At 43.5% G+C, this 17,622-nt stretch overlaps 1 protein-coding gene across 5 annotated transcripts in view; it reads right to left on the bottom strand.

The window, feature by feature from the left end:
- Nucleotides 1–17,622, bottom strand: part of TTLL5 (tubulin tyrosine ligase like 5) — a 137,940-nt gene that overhangs the window by 43,074 nt on the left and 77,244 nt on the right. The window contains exon 30 of one of the 5 annotated variants that reach the window (XM_082760917.1): nt 14,686–14,819. The exons of the other annotated variants lie outside the window; for them this stretch is intronic. Coding sequence (XP_082617043.1) covers nt 14,771–14,819 — 49 coding nt within the window. The 3' untranslated portion in view covers nt 14,686–14,770. Of the gene's footprint in view, nt 1–14,685; nt 14,820–17,622 lie in introns of those variants that run through there. 5 annotated transcript variants of the gene reach the window in all.

Below are 17,622 nucleotides of genomic sequence, written 5' to 3'. Positions count from 1 at the left end.
ACAGCTGGGCACTTGTTTGATAGTGACTCCTGTGTGGCAGGCAACAATACCAATTCATGCAGTATGCTGGTGTTCCCCATATATCACTTACTAAGCAGGAACTTTTGAAACATTTGAAAAGTGCCTACATCCTACTGAAAGGCAATGCAAACTATGCTCAAATTACTTGTGAAAATGGCGCTTCAGCAGTCCTGAAAAAAATCCTTTATGTTTAACCCTGCTTAGTTTGTAAGAATTGATAGGATCGCAGCAGGAATCAGTAGAGCGGGAGGTCTGGCAAACAGAGAAAAAAATGATCCTCCTTTTAGACGAGGAAACAAGCTGACAATGATCTTTTACATCCTTTCCTCTAAAGGCTGGAGCTAAGGAATAGCAAGGGCCCTTGCTGGCAATAAGTGAACTCAGTGCATTTATAAATCAGTGCTCCCACCTTGCCAAGGAATGCAAGACAATCTCAGGCAGTAGTTTCTTACCCACAGGGCATTCAGGTGGTATGACACGTCCAGGAAGCTTCCATTACAAAGCTCTGGTGGGCACCAGCTGCTAGAAAGTAGTTGGAATAATAACTAATGACTCTGTCTAGCGTGGCAGCTCCCAGCATCCTGCTGACTTATGTTCAGGCACTCAGAAAAACACAGAACATTTTCTTTGGCACACTACAAGCTTCTTCCATCCCTAACAATAGGCCCTAGATTGGGGCTGGCTATGGAGCAATGATAAACATAGTGGGACAAAGCCCAGGACGCTGGGGGCCTGGCTGGGGTGCAGGACTGTCGGGCCTCTCGCAGCGCCGCTTGCCTCAAGGCCTTTCTTTGTCTCTTCTCCCTCTTTCCCTCCCCTCAGCTTCAAAAGCAATGAATTACAAATTTAAAAACTGAGCAACAAGCCTTTCAGAGTGGCTTGCTCCTGTCCTTTGCTGTTATCAGGAGTGTCGATGAAAGTATCTTTGGTATGGTTTGGTCAGCAAGAGCCTGTGTTTTAGCATGGTCTGTAGGTGTGACTGCTGGAACGTGCCAGCCCTAAAACACAGAGGGTAAAGAAAGTTAGCTTTCCAAAAATCTATGGGGGAACAAAGCATTTTTGATATTCCTAAATGAGCTCTGCCTGGGGCTTTGGAGGCCTCCTGAAGGCCAGGGAGGTGTCCAGACCTCTCCCTGGCAGAGGTACCTCCAGCCAAGGAAGGGGCAGGAAGCAGCTGGCCCATATAAAAGGAGGGTGCCATCACCTGGCCTGCAATCTGCTTTCAGGCTCTGCAAGAGAAGCCAAGGAAAAACTTTCAAAGTTAATGTGCAGCCTGTGAAGGCTGCATTGGTACAGTAAACGTGTGGAACAGCATTTTGGGTTCAAATCCAGTTCAAAGTGACAAATACAATCTCCCACAGTGAAGGTGTTGCAGAGATGCAGAAGAGTTTCTGTCCCAGACCATCAATCAAGCGTTTGCTTCTTTAGTGATGAGGCACAGATGCAGGCAACTTGTAATAGGTTCAGCCTTAGCTCTTTGGCTCCCTGCTTTCTTAGCAATCCAGCCTGCCTCTACCTACACAGCAGGTAGGAGAGGCACCAGGACATCTGCTGTCCCATGGCACAAAGACACAAGGCCTGCGTGAAAAGCTGGTCTAGGGAAAGAACTGTGGATTTAATACAATTCCCAGATCTAGATCCATTCACAGGTTAACTGTAATAGCTACCAGAGGCACAATTCAAACATCCCAGAACATTTTAATGTGCCTAATTATTAGCAAATGTCAGGAGTCCCCCTCTGCTATTCCCACAATTCCTCCTTTCCACTGAGAGACTTGATGTTGTCACAAGAATTTTATTCAAAAACAAAGATGTGAGCAACAGCATCCAACTCATCTCCTTGTGGTGCAAGATTAGCACATGTTCCAGTAGCTGGAGGAGTTCCTGTGTCGCACCCTCAGCTGCACACCATCGGAGGCAGGTACACATTCAAAGTCCAGAATTTTTCCTGAGATTCCCCATTAAACTTAGATTTTCATTGTTTTACTGTAAAACCTTCTCCTTACTTTGGGTCTAAACCTTCCCTCCTAGCCTGATGCCTCCTTTGAGCTTAGCCAGCCTTGGCAACCTTAACTCCATCTTCTTCCTTAACTCAGACCCTTCAGACCTTTGATCGTACATTGCTTTTCTCTGCACTTTCCCCACTTTATCACTATTTGGGGCTAGGAGGGTGCTCAAACCTGAACACATTATTCCAGGTGTGCACACACAACAGCTATAGAGGGAAAGCCCATTACCTTCCTGCTCCTTTATTTTATTCTGTAAGTACTATCCAAGTTACTGAGCTTTCTTCTTTTCTGGAATATGCTGATATATAATATAATATGCTTTATTTCCTGCTCCCCAGCTTCTGTAAACTATTCCTGCTTTTTCCTTGCCTTTGAGTAACCTGAGTTTTTGGAGCAAAACGAGGTTCTTATAACAAGTACAAGGTACTGCCTGCTAAATTCTTCTGCAGATCAGGAATTAAGTGCACTTTAGGGTCCTGGATCTCTGTGTACAGGCAAAGCCATGAGGGTAGCAGGTTTGAAATCAGATGCATCCAACAGCTTTGTGGCAGCCTAGCAGAAGAAGAACAGGCTGTGATTATGGAACACCAGCAAACCTCTGCAGGTGAGCCCTAATCTACTTCAACTATTCCAAGATTTAGCTGGCATTATCAACCTGTTATTTAGAGGAGCATTAAACTTGTCAGTCTTAGTAAATGAAATGAAACATTTTACCCTTCTGTAGAGCTGTTTTTTTTCTGCTGGGCCCCTGGCAGTGTTTCTGGCTCCAGTCTCTCTGATCTGGGGAATATGTGGCAGGTAAAAAACAGCTTGTTCTTCTTCTCTTTACACATGGCAGCTTTGAAATTCACAAGTAGAAAGACTAAATCAAGAAGAAAACCAGCAGCCAGCTGGCTGTAAAGTTCAATGCCTCCATGCTGTTGAGGTTCAGCAAGCCACTGGAGAAGCAATGAAGGCAACAGAGTGCATCTCCTCTGTGTGACCTAGTTTAACAAGATCACGTAGCCTCAGTTAGTACAAACACTGGGGTGAACCATATTGAGGGGAAGGTGCTGGCCTCATGATCCCTGCACATACTTTCATACCTGCAAATGCAAGCAAGGCCCGCAAAAACGTTTTAATAACAAGATAAACTAACACAGAAGCCTGGTATCATCCTGCTCTTGTAAGGGGAATCTTGGTGAAGATTATTTACTTAAATTTCTGACATGAATTTCTGATATGAAATTCAGATAGAGCAGATAAACTCTGAGTGAATTCACCTCGCTACTGTCTTGCTCTGCTTAGACTACAATACATAATTCAGAATTGGAGAAAGGGCTATGTAAGTACTCATTACTTACTTAAATTACTTAAATTTTCTCATTTGTCCTAGTCCATGGAGTTTCTGGGGTGAATACACAAACACACACACCACACAGTTCAACGCACCACAAACTCAAATGCAATGCTGTGCCACTTACAAAGATGGGAAAGGTATTCCTTGCTTCAGACGTTCCACTGTAAAATCCTAGCATCAAGTGGCTCAAAACAAATCATGGCTTGCACAGGCAGCAGGTAACCCTACTGAAAACCAAACTGGAAGAGACTGATGGGCTCTGTTCCTGACTATATGTTTGTTAGTGCTTTATCCAAGCAGATTTTGCATTTCAGGATAGCAGCAGTATCACAAGAGGATGAAAACATAATAAATGGGCACCACTATCTGTCTAGAATATGCTTATGACTGGCTCTGTAATTGAAGATACTACTCTGTAACTCCCCTAGAAATGCATATTCCCTACCTCTCTCCAGAGGTGCAAGGGTTAAGCCGGGACCAGTAGGTTAGCCCTGCACCCTGTAATGCCTCCTTTGAAAAGCCGCTCACAGTTTACAGGGAAAGAGTGAGTGCAGCTGCTGTCCCAGCCAACATTTGGTTTCTATTACAGTGAATAAAAATCTCCCCCTCCCCCTTTTCTTTTTTTTTTTCCCCCTTTTATATTAAAAGTCCATCAAACACTTTTTTTTTTCTCCTTAATATTTTCCATTAAGATTCCTCCTGCGTAGGCTTTCCCAGAGTGCTGTGCTCCTTGCTCTATGTGCTCAAGCAGCAGCTGCAAGATCCCACTGGATCAGAGAATGGGGAACGAAGGGAGCAGCTCAGGCCCCTCATTCAGGTCTCAAGAGGCAAATGAAAACTTATAATTGGGCTAAACTGGTGAAATCCAGAGCTTTTGAGAAGAATAAACAAAACAGGCTGCTGAGTTTGGTAGGATTAGGATGCTTGAGATGGGAGAGAGTGCTCAAAGCACTCTGCCCCTGCTCAAGAGCAGAAATACCCTGCAGAGCTGAACAACTCTGCCACTACTGACCTCCCAGAAGATGCAGGGCAGGATGGCATTACACTGCAGGGCTTCAAGGGTTCCCCCACGGTTGTCTTGTCCAAGTCTCATACCTCTCAAGGCCCAAACGATTTTCTAGTTGTGTCATATGACCACAGAGTAGAAATGTCATGCTCTTTGTTACCTAAATATTTTAAAATAATAATAATAATAATCTAAAGAATATCACAAGCCTCTAAATTCTAAAAGAAATTGCACTGAAGTTCATGAAAGCTTTGAGTTCATCAACTTTGTTTAACATCCAGTGCACCTATCACCTTGTTCTGTGTTAGATGGAGACACTCTGATGTGCTTCTTTTAGAGAAGCCTTGATAAATCTCATAGCTTAGAAGGCCTGGTTATGGAGACAAAGCATGCTGAAGTATGGAGTTTCCTGACATCATGCCACTACAATTTCAAGGCCAAGAATCATAGCCAGGTAACAGAATTTCATGAGAGAAGCAACACTTCTATATTTATAATCTGTATTCCTAGAGGGAAGGCCAGAATCAGTTCTGCACTTCCAGAGCAAAGATGTGGAAATTCAGCTAATCAGGGATTATGGAAAGTGTCATCTGAAAGCTGGCTGGGCAACAGTACTGTTAGGAGGAACTTTTCACTCCAGTGAAAAGTGAGTAGCAATATGGCACCAACAAGAGACATCTGGTGTAACATAAGTGAAGCTGTACAACATTTAGCTGCTGAAAAACAAGAAAAGAAATTTCTCTGGGTCCTTGCGGTGAGGCTGTATGCCTGTGGTTAACAGTTTCTTGTTATTCCCCAATCAATTGATCAAATCCCAAGTATTGATACGTTGGCAAAGTAAAGTTCCTCAAAAGATCTTTTTCCTAAAAAAGAAACAAACAAACAACTAAAAATCATCAACCTAGTTCCAATGTAATGAAGCTAAAGGGATTTCCCAGTAAAAAAGAGGATATATTCACATAGTCCCACAAACCTGAGGTAGTTTATGTGCTCACCAAAGAGGCATCTCAAGCATTCCTATCTTCCCCGTGTTATACCTTTGTTTTCTTACGTAGTTTCTGCTCTCCTCATCCCCCAGATAGATTTAGATACTGTAATAAGGTACGGCAACAAATGGACTGGATTTGAGTGGCAACAACAAAAACCCCACTGCACTGCTTCCTCAAAACTTCTATGTATCTGTCCACCACTACAGCCACCAGAAACTGGTGATGACTTACCAGGTCTGGCCTATAAGGAACTGCAAGAACAGAGTGGAAACACTTATTTTTATAAAGCCTCACCTTAAAAAGCAAGCTGTTCAAGTACCGCACAGCAAGAATCTCCTCATCTCTGGCACTTTGTCCCCCCAAGGATTAATACCACAGAAGCACATTCCCTTGCAGAGGAGACTATTCCAGTTTATGACAGTTTTGGCCTCCTTGCTGTCCTTTTGTTTTAAGCTATACAGAAGGCAGCCCCCCATTTCACTCCCAATATTGCTCCATAAATTGCCAGCTCCCGTTGGGAGCACCTACCTTTACTTCTGCAGAAAAGAACAGAGCTGAAAACAGCCTACAGCATCTCCAGTAACCCAATGTCTCGATAAGAAAAATCACTGAGGAGTTCACATCATCATAAAGGAGTTCAATATTCAGCGGAATAAACAGAATTACAGCACATCCCTTCTGGCAGAGGAAAGCGAGTGAAGGGGAAGCTCCCAGCAGACTGCCTCCAGCAGTGAATGGTGTCTGTCCCTGCTTTGACAGAGCCTTTATGAGGTCCCTGTTCAGCCACCACATTTCTCTCTGTCTCAGTTTCCCTCACTGGAAAGATGATCTGGTCCCTCTGGTTTCAGCAGGGAGTTCTAGGGTACCATGGATGTAAAATTCTGCCTATTTTATGTGGCCAACTCAGAACAAAACATTAAAATTACTATGATTATTGAGGGGGGGACCACTGTCCTGGTGTAACTATTTAACTATTTCCTGGCTGGAATAGTTAAAGCAGAAGAGAGGCAGGGAAACAGTAAGTGGGAAAGCAAAGAAAACTAAAGTGAAACAAATTTATTACTCTAATAGGCCCAAGCGAGTGCAAGGTGCTTCACTGTGGCATGAAGCACTCTAACCCAAAGGGTACAATAAAGCAACACTATTGCTAACAAGCACACTCTTGGTTTAATTAATTTTATTTGATTTCCCCTCTCTCCATCCTGGCACGTGTAAAGAAGAACGCAACGCACAAAGCTGGGGGCAGAAGTGCTGCACCAGGCTGAGGCAGCATACCTGGCAGCTGCTAAAACAAAACTTCAAAGTCTCAGCTGCCTTTGAAAACCCATCAGGCAAGAAGCACTCCTCCCCTTCAGCTTCTTTAGGAGCTGGTACACTTAACCACTTCAGCATGTTTGGCAGTTCTACTGCTGCTTCCAAAGCAGGTGCTGCAGTGGAAAATTGTGGGAGAGCCCCAAATCACTCAGTTGTCTCCCTTTTTCCCCAGCTGGCAGCAGTGCGTGTGCTGACCAAGCAGTCCAGCTGACGGACCACAATTAGGTGCAGCTAACAGGGTATTTGTGATTACACCACTGAAAACACAGAAAAAGGCCCACGTTCATCTGGGTTGGCAGTATCTTTCTCCAGGAAACTGCCAAATCTGATGACAGACAAAGTCTGTCATTAAAGGAAAGTAAATAAAAGGATGTTCAGATAGTTACATTGTACGGTACAAAGAACTGGCATGCTCTAGGAGACAGTTCCCAGACTTGTCTAGGATTTGTTGAAAGATCCCACTCTGTCAGACCCTGTTTGCAACAGATGCTCGAGTTGCACAAAAACTTATTTAGATCACCTAGCACTTGAAGTCTTACACACAAACATTCTGCCTCTGCATACAACTGCAGGCTAGGAGGCTAAGCACTGGTTTAATTTGCAGCACCTATAAAAAGGTTTTAGATTCAGTCCATTTGATAAAGCACATATTTTTGCGATGCTTTCTCCTCCAGTGTGGCCAGAAGAGCCTACTCTACAGTTGTGCCAGCTCTGCTGGTCATCACAACTGCACACTACATCCACTTTTTCCACCCTCAGGGGTTTGAGAAGGATAGAAACCTAGGGATGATGCTGTTCTCTAGGGGATACAACTTTGTTGCCTTAATGACTGATTCTCAGCAGGCTTTCAATTGCTTCTAGACTGTACATTGGTGTTGAATATTTCTAATGACAGTGAAAACCAAAAGCCAGAAGCAGGTATCTTCAGAGAAATGCAATAACTTTCTTAGGAATTTGTGGTTGAAGATGAAAAAAAGTTATGCAATCCTATATTTCAGTCCAACCCAAACCCTTTTTCTAGAGCCAAAATGGAATTGTTTCCTACAGCTTACAGAGAAAATTGTATAATTAGTCAGAAGCTCCCAGACTCAGGAACACAGATGGGAACCATGGAATCAGTACCTCAGGAATTTCACCGAGTGATTGCATGTAATGCTAAGCATGAGCACATCAAAGATGCAGCTGCAAATGCTAAACCCTTATAAGGCCAGATTAAATATCCCAGCCACTTAGAGGAATAACACTCTTTCAAGATTCCCCTCCTAGCACAGATAAGGCACACCAGGAGAAAACAACAACAACAGTGTCAAATGTCCAAACAAGAAGTCTCTGTTACATGTCACATCTTTATACTCGATGCCTTTTGTGTTGTTTCAGCCAATGCTCTAAACAGAGTGGGCTTTTCTCAAAACAGCAGAACCTCTACATAACTACAGGCTCATTTTCTGTGAAAAGACAAACATGGCCTCCAGATGGCTTGAGCTGAACCCGGTAACATTTGCAAGGAGGATAATCTTCCAGTTTTGGTGTACTGTGCTTATGGCTCTCTAGAGACTAGTCAGAGTAAGACAGTAAGCAACCTCTCATAGTGGACACCAGAAAAAAAGCTGAAAGTAAATCAAAAGAATAGGTGTTACCTGGTTTTGCTACCTAACAATGTATACAAGTGACACAATGTATGAAGTTATGTGATATCAGGAATTTAGATCATTTCCAAGTGAGACCTGCAGACAAACGAACAAACAAAAAAACCAGCACAGTTCTTTCCTTCCACAGAAATGCTATTCAATAACACAAGCCTAATGATATCTATGCTCATGTATTCAGGTTCCACAATGAGGTCATAATGTTTACAAAGAATTTATTCTACTTAGAAAACATCAGTAACGAAAATCACTGCATTACATGAATCATTCTGTCCCATATGCATCATACCAGTCTAGAAATCTGTGCATAACTTTAGTTCCCTTTACTAGCAGAGGATACTTTCATATTTAAATCATTTAGGTGAGCATCAGGAAAGGAGAATTTTACAAAGAATTGGAAAGATGACTGTGACCTTCAGAAAATAACAAATGTTATGCAAAAACAAAGTCTCGAACAGAAAGACAAAATATTTTTAAAAATAAAAATGGATTGGATCTAAATTTCTTGAAATATACCAAAATAACCCAACTATTAAAACTGGGCAGCCTTTTGTTTCATAAGGGATAAGCTCTAACATTGATATTTTGATAAGGAATTTTGAAAACAGAATCCTAGTGGGATCACTGTCAGTAAGAACCAAAATCTCACTCTCATGGAGAAAATTATTAGAAAAGAACTGCATACAGTATTTCCAGAAGGAGATGAATTTATCAATGCATAACATCTTAAGAACAACAGCAAAGTCTCTTGACTGTCTCTTCTTGGAGAGTTTCTAGAGCCTGTGCTTAGATTTTCCACATACACCTTTTTCCCTGTTTGTTTTCCTCACAGTGACTGAGATTGTGTTTCTCTTTACCATGTTGGCTGCTTAAGTTGGACAGCCCTTTACTACTCATCCACCTGAAAGTATTTATGGAGAAACCCAAGTCTTCAGCATCATAAGTCTGTCAAAGAATCCTACAGCCAAGTGCCTGCTAGTGGAGCTGAGATCAGAAACATATTGAATACAAACACACTTTCAAACCAAAGTTACTTCAAGCTTTTTCCTTAAACCACAGTTTCACGTCTTTCAGGGAACAGCCATGGGAAACAGAAGTCACAACACAGCAAGCTGTATGTTGTCTTCATTAAGTACTGGAAAGTCTTCATTTGAAATTCAGAATTATTGCTTGTAAGTGTCAGAAGCCATAAATTCTAGATGGTTATTCATCAGGACTATAAAAGACTAACATGGGTGTCTAACCTGACCTTCTGACTAATGCGAAGAATATTATTCCATTTATGCTGTCCTGTGGCTAAAATCTGAAGTGTGGATGTAAAAGTTCAAAGAGCTTCTACAGATGCCAAGCCTTCACTGCTATGAACGTTCCCTCCTTGTGGATCTACACTCAGTCAGCAGCAACAGCAAGGAAAAGTACTTGAACTTAATTCATTTTGGGTCTCAGCATCTGCAGCTTTTCAAAACACTGACTGAAGAGAAGCTGACACCTCTCTGCTCATCAGCATCATTTTCCCAATACCAAAACAAAGCAACAACAACAAAACAGATAAACAAACAAACAAGATGGTCCAGACCCAAGACTCTTCAGATAGTCTACCAAACTGGAAGTTTTCTGAGACAGATTTTGACAAAACTGCATTTCCAACATTAAAGACATGCACAGCTCAGCCTGGCTACAGTCTTCACAGGGCAGATTATCATCAAATGTGTTTTTTCTCCCCAGTAACAAGCAAATAAAGACTTTTTTTTTTCTGCATACAAAAGGTTAAGACCACATAAGCCACAGCTGCTTTGTTCAAAAGGGTGACTCTTGCCCAGGCTGAGCATCCCTGACAGACAGCTGCCAAGTAGCATGCACAGCACTGCCAGACACAATCTTCTTGGACTAACTTTTTCGTCAGGTCCCACGTGCCAGACAGCAGATAGATAGAAAGGGCAGTGAAAGACATTTACTGAGCCAGATACAATCTATAACTCAGGCAAAGAAGCCCTGCAACATCATGGATACCAGCAGCTGGAAACAAACAGCGTCTCTGATAAGGCCCTCTCACTTTGAAATTCTTCTTACTAAAGGCTGTTGTCCCAGGGCCAGCTTTCAGTAGACTTGGATCAGCCAGGCTGCCTTGGCCTCTCCCCACCTGGTTTGCTGTGGACAGTAATTGGATGAGAAATGTTAATAAAAGTTCAGAGAGTGCAACAGGAGAGTGTCTGGAAACTGCAGTATCTTTAAACATTACCTGGTGGGTTTGCTTGACTTTTGTTGTTTGGGGGATGAAGGGAGGGTGGAGGTGTTTTGTTTTGTTTTTCCATCCTCTAAAAGAGGATATCCAGCTTTCAACTACTGGTACAGAACAACTAGAAACAACTGCTTGTGCTAAATGACCCTGGATACATTGGTATTTCTATATAAGACTTAATTTATCCTGCTATTGCAGAACCTACCTTTACCAGAGCACTTAAAAATCTTTGCAATTGGTGCTGGTTCTGGACAGTCCAATATATCCAGCCTTCCTGAGCCACTGAAACACATTCTGGCTTATCACCAATCAAATCCTCCTGCCCACAACATTTTGGTCAAACTACTCACCATCTGAGAGCATACAGCGCTGGGTAAAGACTAAGAAAATACTACTAATCACCAGTGTTACTCAGTATTATAAATTCACTTTACTCCCCAAACAAAAATCTGGCATTCCACCATGGAGTTCTGGTTGCCCCATCTTCTTCAGCTTACACAATGTATGTACAACTTCAAACACCTATGAGCTAGTGAACAGCATCTCCAACAAAGCTGTCACCACGTACACAGGAGAGCTGAAATACTTCCCAACTTCTTTATGCTTTTATTTTCCCCTCCTCCTCTATTTTCAAAAGAGGTTTTTGTTAAATGCTGGAGTCCTGCATGGCTCACAAACAGCTGCTGACTGATACCTGCAGCCCAGAGAAGCCCCGGAGAATAACAGGCTGTCACGAAGCCAACCACATACATTCACAAACTCCTGTGTCAGCTACAAAACTTCCCCAGTCTGAAAGGTGGGGAGAATTAGGTGACAAAGCAGGATCTCCATAGGAAGGGCTGACTAACACTTTCAGGGATAGGAAAGGGGTTTCTTTGTGCTCTTGGAAGGGAATTCCCGTTTATATCACAGGATGAAACACCAAAAAGAGTGTTGTGTTCACCCTGAGTAAGCCAAGCCTGGGCTGGATGGAAAATGTGAACATGCTTTGGTGGTGGAAACTTCACTGCACGAGGGAAAGTAGCCCCAAGACAAAGCCTAACAGGAAGGAGGAAAAGCCTTTGGCCCCTTTTGCTACCTCCTGCTCTGGCTTTCTTACTTGGTCACTGAAACTTGATTTTATCTGAACTTGACTTCAGGCTCTTCAGCTGCTGACTTCCAAGAGTTGTCCAGGGACTGCACCACATGAGGGCTGCCTTCTGGAAAGGCTTTCCACATGGATCTTAGATCACACCCTGCTCCCAGCATCTGACAGGCTTCCTGAGATTATAGAATACCAGTAGCTCCAACACCAGAGAGACCTTTCAAGACCTTTGCACTTACCAGTAACCAAACTTTCAACAAACCTTCTTTTTAACACTAAGACAACCTTTATTTTCATCCTCTAAGCATTTTTATTTATTTATTTATTTATTAAGTGAAAAGGTATACGGCAGACCCAGAAACCTCCAAAACACAAAATAATCACAAAGAGTTCAGCCTCAGGACAGCCCTGGAGAGCATGAGGCAAATGAAGGAAAGGTTGCTAACCTGTCTTGTCCGTTGTAAGACTGGTTTACAAAGGGACTTTCCATTTTCACAAACGTTGTGTGTCTGGTAGGGAGGATACTGAACATGCAGCTTGGAGGTTTTGAGTGCCTCGCTGTGACCCACAGGAATAGCACAGTTCAAAGATGGGCCCGTTCAATCCCTCTGTTCTTAGGCCAGATGGACCTGCCCTGCGATCAATGCCAGAAAGGACACTCTTCTGGGAAACTTCCCAGTGCCCTTCTCAGCTGCACAACGGTGAACTAATTCCAATGGCTGTGGCATGGTAGCATGGCTTTCATTTCCATCTCACTACCTGCAAGGCAAAGCAATCAACAAAACCTGAGGTCCCTGTGTGAGAAAGAGCCAGGGATGGATAAAAATATTGCTGAAAAACTTCAGAAAGGGGAGAAACCAGACATTCGTGGGATTCCCTGACAGCTCCGTGCAGAAGGAAGGGCTGGGCTGGAAAAAACAGGGCCCCAGGTTCCTGCCAAGCTGTCTGAGGCCCGTCCTTTCCAAATAGCTCAAAGAAACAGCCAAGGCTCCCTTGTAACCCTTTCAGAGCTCCTCTAGAAAGAAAGAATGCTCTGGGCAGAGCAGCCCCCAAAGAGCACCAGGCTATTGGGGTTCCCTCTTTCCTAGAAAGCTGCGGGCAGCAGAGTTCTCCCCACAAACTACCAAAGTGAGAGGTACGGCCACATTAACCCTCTGAATGCCACTCTAAAACTACTGTAATGGCAATTGGAGGTTTAACTAAATGCAGAGAAAAGGGAGATCTGCTGATCACTTGGCAATATGAAATATCTAGAACCTAAACAGGGTATTTCAAAGAGATCTAAGATCAGGGGTGGCTGGGGGCGAGGATATGAGGGAAGTAGTGGAAGACACTAAAAGATTTCAACAAGCTCTATATTAAATTAAATGCTTACTAGAACGGAAAACAGCACGTGACTTCCATCACAGCCAACAAAATCCACTGGTGGCAGCTAAAAGCCAGGAAGAGGAGAGTTCACGGGTGAGGAATCAAAAAAAGAATTGTATCAGCATGAACTGCCTATACCTGTTGCTCAGTTTTACATTAATTGCAGTAGTCAAAGAAAAACAACTGCATATTAATAATAAAATCCAGTGTTTAGTATGGTCAGAAGCCAGCAAGGTGTAAGCATATGGAAGTTATGAGAGATAAAAGCTAAAAATGATAGTGTCACATAAAATCTATGTTTTACTCCTACTTGACGTGCTGTTTTCGTTTCTTGTCATCTCCATAAAGACAGAGAGCTAATTATTAGAGGGTTGGAAGATTTCCATTTAGAACTTGAAGAGAATGGTACTGTTTAGTTTAGGAGAGACAAATAAGAAGGGAGATGATAGAAACATACAGAATAAATAGCGCAGAAAATAAATCAAGCATTTCTGTCTGCCTTCACATAATAAGGGGGCAGAGACTTTTAGCAAATTTGGAAAAAATCCAAAAAATTAAAGAGGAAATGTCTGCATAATATGGAATTTACCTGTGGGACTCACTGCTACAGCTCATGAACGAGGCAACAATATTCCCAGAAAATAAAAATATGATTAATGATAACACCCACAGCTAGACTATGTAGAACAGAAAATATGGTGAGATCTACAAGTCAGCTGTTTGCAGCTGGGGGGCAAAAGCAAGCTTCCCCTAGAGGCTGGGAATTTCTTTACTGCCAATCAAAAAGACTCTCTGCTTTCACTGAAGACATTGGTGATAGTTACTCTGAAACACAGGACAGGAGAACCAAAAAGATTAGCAGCCCAATCCAGAATAGTAAACCCTACATTTACGCTGGGGGTAAGGTCAGTTTGTGTAGGCAGCTGAAATGAGAAAACCAAGAACCATTATGCAGCACTGCCTTCAGGGAAGGTATAAAACCCCTGTCACTCCCCTCCACCTACCAACATGGGCTGGTCGCTGGGAATAATGAGGAAGGTTGTCATACCTTCTCTGAAAGGAAGTCATGCAGTCAGAGCCAGGTGCAGGAAGAGAAACCTGTCCCCTCACATCACTAGAACTACTTGCAAAAAGCCCAGCTGCCCAGGCCCAGTAGACAGGTGCAGGCGATGCCAAGGCTGTGTCCACTTTGCTCAGCTGGAGCCAGCCCAAGGGAGGCCCCCAGGCTGCGGCTCCAGAGCAGCCTCCAGCAGCAGCCGAGCAGAGGCCACGCTCGCACGAGTTGTGCCTTGCTCTGCCCTGCTGCAAGGCCCCAGCTCTCGCCTCCAGCTCCCAGCCCCGGCACTGGCTCCTACGCTCTCTCCCTGCGCTCAGCCCAAACCCCCTTCGCCTCTGGAAAGGGTCCTGCGATTAATCTCACTTATTACCTCGGAAAAGTAACAGCGCGGCGGCTGCCAGCCAAGTCCGACTCAACAGCGTCTGGGGAGCCGAGGCTGCAGGGCCAGGCCTCAGACTGTCTGGGCAAGTCACGAGCTTTCCGCCTTTCCTCTCCCGGAGGCTCCAGGCAGCCAGAGCCAAGGCCTGGCTGTGGGAAGCAGGGATCCTTCAAGACGGTGCCAACCCGTGGTGCGGAGGCTCAGGGCAATTTCCAAGCAGGATGGAGAGTAATTGGACCTGCCATCACAAGTTTCATTAGCGCGACCAAAATCTTTCTCTATAAGAAGTAACACAAGGCAAAACACGTACTCCTGAAGTTTAAGTCAGCCAATTCACTTCCACAGTTAACAAGTTGTCACCAGTGACCCTGGGAGACATGTAAAAAAAGGTAAGAGGTTACCGGGGCAGGAAGGCTGTTATGTGTACAAATATGCGGGGATGGAGAAAGAACATGCACGAACTAGAGACAGGAGGAGCTGCAAGAACATACAGCTACAGGCAGCATTTCTGTTTTTCATCCTCCCTCCTCATCCTTCCTCTGAATAGGAGGTGATAATAGATCAACCCACAGCTTCAGGACTGTCAGAAATGCTGCTTCTCAAGGGCCACAAACATATGTTGTATGACAGAGCTGCCAAGGGGAAGTGGACAGGGGACTGGTCACAGAAAAAAAGAAAAATCACTACACCCATCCTCATTTACTCTTCCATCACGAATAAAGAAATTGAATTAACTTAGGCATTAAGATAACACAGGCCTGCCATAAGGAAAAAAATCAGGAAACAGGAATCAACCTCATATGTCTGCCCTACTGCAAATAGCCACTCTGGCTGAAAAGGAACTGTTCTTCCTAAGTCTTCCTAATACAGCATTCATCCCTGCAAGCAGCAGCATGAAAGGACACTGTGAGCTGGGGTCCCTCCCAGTGATTTAACTAAAACAGAGAAGAATCAAAGGTAGCAGCATTAGAATAACCCATGTTAGATTTACTTCATGCTCAAGACTCTTCTGCCCCTCAGCAAGAATGAGGACAGCACATTCTGCTAGTGCTGGGTATTAGAAGCAACATCTTTACACCAGGAAGGAAAGAAAAAGACCTTATGGTAATTATGAAGCCTGCAGAAAATGCAGTGTAGTGCAGATGACTGAGCTCACAATCAGACATTTCCTCTAAGAGGGAAAGTGAAGGGGACAAGTTGTATCAGGAGGAAGGAACAGACACATGGCAGTGCTGGCACAGGACTGCACTCAGTCGTGTTGGTCTACTGCTGCTCTGGCACTTCTGTGCAGTCTAGCTGGAAGCGTAAGGTCAGCACAGACTTTCCTGAAACTGAAAGCCTGTTGTGTAGCCCTCAGTGCCTGCTGTTTTCTCCCTTCATTTCCTCCAGAGGTATCAGTACAGCACAGACTCTTCAGCATTAGCCTGCACCCAGCTGCTGAGCAAGCACACTTGGCAAGCAGGGCACAGGACAGAGAATGGACAGTCTCTACCTGGCAAGTGACTGCAAGGAGCTTGAATCAAGCAACTTGGAAGAGTGTAAAGTCACTACTAACCCTTCAGATGCAGAACTGCATGGCAACAAAGAGAAAGAGCTCTGTTCTTACAAAAACTTGTCATTAGCTGTCAAGATTACTAGGAATTCCCTCCTCCTTACCTCTAGTTGCAAGCCTATATGTAGTTAGCTCTTTCCCTGAGTCCCTGCTGCAAGATCCATGCTAAGCCCACCTTAGCATGAGTCTTGCAAAAAAAACAAGACAATCCCATCAACTTCTCACCCTCTAGCACTGTGAGAACCACCTTGTACATTAGCACATCTCTTGGCTATTTTAGCATGATTCTACTCGTAGCTCTTCATATCCTGTCTAGTCAAGGTCCAACCACTTGCCTGATTTCATATTTTTACCTTCTACATCTTGAAAATTAAAAATAAAAATTTGAGCAAACAGTGAAGCCACTTTCACCTTCCCTTTACGTAAAACAAGCTACCCCTTTGACACAGAAAACCAGGATTTTCAGACCTGAGGCATACAGTTTGGGGCTCCTGAAAGCCTGAGATGCCAAACGTCTGTGTGGAATCTTCTAGTTTCCCATCCCAATTGAGATTTCCAGGCAAGAGAAAAAAATAAAATGAAAATACACAAAGTAGAACCTGCTTGGGAACCTGAACATATGGCCACTATATGCACACAGCCCACAATGCTCTGAGTTGTTACTACCATTAATAATGACAACAGAGTGAATTCAACCTATAAACTCCTAGATCAGAAAATCTAAACTCTGTTTTTATACTGTTTAACCCAGATTAGGGAGCCTGCCAACAAAACGTCATTTTCTGATGAACCTAAGCACCTTGGCTCAATGTGTGAGCAAAGAAGTATTTTGAGCATGTTAAATAACAAGAAGAGCAGAACCCTTTGTTTCTGACTGCGGTAGCCCTCCCAAGCTGCCTGATAAAATTTGGACTGCCATTCTACCCTCTCAACGGTGATAGAGAAGCTTGCTTGCCTGCCTCCCCTGACCAAGTTAGATAAATCTGTCAGAAGATCCAAGGCAACCATACGCTAAGCTGGGTTGATTTTGTCTTTAGTTTTGAGAAAGATGTCATGAAAGAACAAGAAGCTAATGAAACAGAGGTGTGGGAAAACAGTGACCGAATCACCACTGAGTTCTTGCCAACAGACTGTTTGTAGGAGTTCAAAAAGGTGAACCTGGAAAAGGGTAGCTATTGTTGAATCCAAGGCGCCCACTGAAAACACAGAAATCTGTACCAATTAGAAAAAAAATTCATTAGCTTTGATTCAGGTCTTGGACAGAAAGTGATTTGCAGAGTCCAAGTGATTCTTTGAGGAGAATTTCAAAAACAAGTGACACAGCAGCTGCAGATTCCAGTGACAGAAGCTTCTAGGAAAGTTGACCATCCTCATCACTAGTGCAACTATTTGCCAATGGGTACTGAGAAATTAGTTCAGGTTCGGAACAACAACTTTCATTCTCTTAAACACTACTTTCTACCTTTATCGTGCAACTGAGAATGCTTTCAAGAGCTGCTCAATGCCCCAGTTCTAGTAAGGTCTTAGCATCCATGTCTGGACATGAGTTCCAAAGGATAATAAGGAATCATTTTCATATTTGTTGTCCTTAGGTTACATTATTAATATTGTGAAAAATT

Source organism: Aythya marila (assembly GCF_965140915.1).
Source record: "Aythya marila genome assembly, chromosome: 5".
Classification (NCBI taxonomy): Eukaryota; Metazoa; Chordata; class Aves; order Anseriformes; family Anatidae; genus Aythya; species Aythya marila.
The sequence above is the reverse complement of the archived record's forward strand: the minus strand, read 5'-3'. Positions and strand labels throughout refer to the sequence as shown.